General features: G+C 31.4%; 1 protein-coding gene across 2 annotated transcripts in view; it reads left to right on the top strand.

Moving 5' to 3' along the window:
• Positions 1-3,103, top strand: part of LOC111435717 (DNA repair helicase XPB1-like) — an 8,899-nt gene extending 5,796 nt beyond the window's left edge. Inside the window, exons 16-21 of one of the 2 annotated variants that reach the window (XM_023073213.1) lie at positions 1,441-1,521; positions 1,617-1,676; positions 1,866-1,949; positions 2,048-2,190; positions 2,302-2,430; positions 2,581-3,103. In XM_023073213.1, coding sequence (XP_022928981.1) covers positions 1,441-1,521; positions 1,617-1,676; positions 1,866-1,949; positions 2,048-2,190; positions 2,302-2,395 — 462 coding nt within the window. In that variant the 3' untranslated portion in view covers positions 2,396-2,430; positions 2,581-3,103. The other variant, XM_023073214.1, reaches the window with a different exon arrangement.
• Positions 3,104-4,668: the final 1,565 nt, after the last annotated feature.

Below are 4,668 nucleotides of genomic sequence, written 5' to 3'. Positions count from 1 at the left end.
AAAAAAAAAAAAAAAAAAAAAAAAAAAAATTATCCACTCTTGGATTTCCTCAAGTTTAACACCCATGAAGAATTCTCTTTCATAAACTTCAGCCACAATATTGAATTTTGAATCAGATAAGTTGTATATTAGGGGAAACCAGATCGTTTCCAATCCTTAAATCATGCTAATAAGATGTAGAATCACCATTTCCAACCTTGCAAGCGATATTTTCATCAATAAGCTCTTGATTCTGTATAATGAATTTCCAGGGGTCTTTATGGACGACTCTAGTTAGAGCATTTGATTCAAGGTTGAAATGTGAAGTTCCAAACTTGAGACTGATAACTTTCCTCCATAAGGCATCCTTTTCCATAGAAAATCTCGAAACCCATTCAGCTAGAAGAACTTTAATTTGCTATTTGATATTAGTTATACCCAAGCCCCCCTCTGAAATCTGGTTCTTCACTTTGTCTTATTTGATAAGGTGCGACAGACTTCTCCCCTTATTTCCCGACCATAGGAATTTGCAGAAGCATTTTTTAATGCTGCAGCTGTTTGTGTTGGATTGGAGTTTTCTGCTGATAGACTGCCAAAAGGAAAGGACAGATGGGTTACCATACAATGGGAGACCCAAGTATTTAGAGGACCATGAACTAACCTTGCAGCCAATTTGGTTAGCTAAGAGGGAAATTTAGTTTCATAACCAGTTAATACCCAAAAATTCAGACTTTTCCCTATTGATATTCAATCCTGATGCTTCTTAAAAAGATGGATAAAATTGAAGAGATCTCCTCCTCCATTTCTCCATGGGAGAGGAAAGGAATCATATCATCTGCGAATAATAAATGATTAATGGACATCTTACCATTTCCAACATGAAAGTATCCCTGTTTGATGCGTAATCCAGCAAATGACTAGAGCTGTCCATCTCTATAATGAAGAGAAAAGGCAATAAGGGATCACTTTGTAGGAGACCACTGGTGGCTCCAATTTTCCCTCTCGGTTTATTGTTAATAATGATCTGAGTAGTTGGCCGATGAGATACAAACATAAATACACCGCCTCCATGTGTTTCTGAAGCCTTTAACATTCCATGAAATAATTTTATGCTAAAGATTGATTTATGTTTCTTGATAAAGACATGGATTGACTAATTCTCAATTTTGTAGTCTATGAAGCTTAAAAGTCATAATAGATCTATATTTCTTTCTCATCTAATGTAACCTCGTGCGGTATCATGCATAAGTTTTACCTAGGACTGGTGAATAATTGAATGTGTATGGTTCTGTACAAGAATCCTTGTTTGGTCGTCAATGGGGAGAATTTATAGCCATAGATAAGGCGATGTTGGGTTTCCATGAAAATTTAACATTTGATTTTATTGTTAAAATGATTTTTAGATGGCATATATACTTATTATTATTATTATTATTTTTTTTTTTTGTATTGGACCAACAGGGTAAACTTCAGGACAGGATGGCTGGGGGTAAAGAGGAGTATAATGCCTTTTTCTATTCACTTGTTTCTACTGATACACAGGTAGAAATCTATCCTTTGTTATCTGAATGCAATATGTAAAATTGATTCTCTCTCTTGGTCTGACGAGGTACAATGCATGCTGAATTTTAATGCAGGAAATGTACTATTCAACTAAACGACAACAGTTTTTGATTGATCAAGGTTATAGCTTTAAGGTAAAGGGTTAAAAGGGTTCTTATCCAAAATCTCGTTTAAGTAATCTTTCTTTTTATCAAAAAGTACTGACACTTGTTTGGAACTTGTGAGAAATGGAAAATGAAGTTAAATATCTTAGGACTTTCGGCATGCGTGACAGATGAATGCATGTGATCTTGTCATTTCTTATAGAAGTAGAATTGTGGCAGGTAATTACAAGCTTGCCACCAGCGGATGCAGGAGCTGATTTGAGCTATCATCGTCTTGATGATCAGTTGGCACTTCTCGGGAAGGTTATCTTCAAATATTTTTCATTCTTCTCTTCTCTGAGGACATTCTGTTTCATTTCTTCTCTTCTCTGAGGACATTCTGACATGCTTTTATATGCCAGGTATTGAATGCAGGCGACGATATGGTAGGATTAGAGCAGTTAGAAGATGATACAGACCAAATTGCACTTGATAAGGCTCGCCGTATGACCGGATCCATGAGTGCAATGTCGGGAGCAAACGGAATGGTTTACATGGAGTACAGGTATAGCATGTCTTCCCTGAATATCACAACATAATCTAAACATATAAAAGAAAGTAGCAGCTGTTGTTTTCGATGCATTGGTTACCAATTGTATGGTTATTCTTTTTCCAGCACTGGACGAAAACTCGCGGGTCAAGGGCAGATGAAGAGCAAGCCAAAAGACCCGGCAAAGAGACATCATTTGTTCAAAAAGCGGTTTGCCTGAGTCTCCTCGCAAAAAGCATCAGCAAACGTAGAAAGGTAAGGACACGTTTGGATTTGGTCGAATTTTCGAGGTTTTAGTTATTAGTACGGACAGAAATAGGAACTGTATTTAGTTAAAACACAAAAGATAATAAAAATGTATGTATGAATGAATTGCTCAATTCCCCTCCATCTGTGCTGTAAAAGGAATCAAAAAGGAGGGAAAAGAAAAGAACCTCCACGGGGTCAACTAAACAGCAAAAGAGATTCTTTGTTATCACCAGAGGTTCAACGAAAAGAAAGAAAGAAAGCAAAAGGGGGAGTAATCTTTTACAAGAGGTGATGAATTCTGTTGCAGCATAGTCAAATTTTAGTCTTCCACTATTAACCTAGGAGGAAAAGTTGAGGACTAAAGTGAAATAAAAAGACAACTCGAAGGAACTTATGTAAAGGGAAACATCTTTCAACTTCCTTGTAATCGGTGTGATTAGCTATTTTAATCCGTTTTGTTGACGATTTCATGACTGTTAAATTTTGATCCTTCTACTCTGTCAATTGAGCGTAGCTTAACTGGTTGAAGTGCATTGTAAAAGGTTTGAAATTTTATTCTCTACACGAGCTAAAATTGAAAAGGTATGTAATGCAAGTCTGGAGATTCTTATCATCAAACACTTTTGTTTGTTGTACGAACAAATTTGAGGATCGGAATAAAATTTGAACCCTTTATTCTGAGTTAGGCGATGAAATTACAGGTTGTGTTGAAATGATTGAAGAGGCTGCATTCTTCTTTCACAAGCTAGAGTTGACATTGATCGTCCCTTATTGACTTGTTTTTTCTCCATTTTCACTTGGTTTTTTCATGTCTTGAAATGTCTTAGGTTTCAAGATTTGTGACAAAACCATTGAATTAGAATTTCTCCATTGTCATGTCTTGAAATGTCAGGATTTCATACTTCATTATCAATATTTTTATTTTATTATATATATATATATATATATATATAATAAAATATATATAATGATTTCTTCCATTTCCAGAATAAATTAATTTTTAGTCAGAAAAAAGTTGATATATTATTAGTTTAAATATTAAAATATTTTTCTAAAAAAATTATGAAGCTAGCATATCTTTTGGCTAATCCAATTAGTTAATTTCGTAAAAATAATTATTATATAAAAATCATTTTCATATCATTTGTCATTATATTTTCAATTCCGAATTTTAGTTTTGTACCTTGACATTAGTGGCTAGTTTATTATCGATTTTTTTTTTTAAAAGAGTGTAGTTACAATTAGTATTTCATTTATAAACTTGATATATTATTTTTGCATTAATTATTATTATTATTTAATAATTTCAATAACAAAAATAATTTTGAAGGGCTGAAGGAAGATTTAATGAAAATATATAAACTAAAATTGGAAAATGGATCGAACAAAGACTAAAATAAGATGAAATCTAAAATATGAGAGTTAAAATGGTATTTTAATCATGAATATATTATTAACATATAAGGAAAAATAAACGTGTTAGTTTCATAGAATGCTTGTTTTGGCTCGTAAAACTCAATTCACCGTTGAATGAAATTTTACATGTTCATAAACAATATCTATTTCTTTCAAGTGAGATATTCATGTGGCATATACCACCGTGTTTTGACATGCTATTAAAATAATAGGCTTTTTCCCTAAAATCCCGACATATTGTTTTTACTGTCGAATATATTTGAAAATATTTTTCTTAAAAAAAATTAATTAATAATCCTAAAATTTGTAGGTGGATTATTTCAATCAAAATCCTAAAGTTTCATGATCAGATCAATTTATACTTTTCTATTTTAATTCTCGTTGAGCTCTATTTCAACTTTGGTTGTTATTGTCACTATTTTTAATATTAGAATTTTAATTAGGTTATTTATTTGTTTATTAATTTCTATTTTGATTCTAAGATATTGTTAGGTGACACATATGGTGGTGGTAACAGTGAGTTTGAAATTCCTTTTTGGTAAAAGAAAAAATTAAAAAAATCACTAAAATTTTTATATTATTATTATTATCATCATCGTCAAGCTTTTTAATATAAAAAATGACATTTTAAAAATTAAAAAAAAATATATTTCTTTCCAATTTTGGGATTCGATTTAAACAAATATTTTTAAAAAATTGGAGACAAAATAGAACAAAATTATGAGATTAAACATATTTTCTTAAAAAATATTATCAAAATATTTATTTATTTTTAAATTAAAAAAAGCCTTTTAATATTTATCTTGGACAAAAATAAACTTTTTTTTT

This window comes from Cucurbita moschata, unplaced genomic scaffold, assembly GCF_002738365.1.
Source record: "Cucurbita moschata cultivar Rifu unplaced genomic scaffold, Cmos_1.0 Cmo_Scf00050, whole genome shotgun sequence".
In the NCBI taxonomy this organism is placed as follows: Eukaryota; Viridiplantae; Streptophyta; class Magnoliopsida; order Cucurbitales; family Cucurbitaceae; genus Cucurbita; species Cucurbita moschata.
The sequence above is the reverse complement of the archived record's forward strand: the minus strand, read 5'-3'. Positions and strand labels throughout refer to the sequence as shown.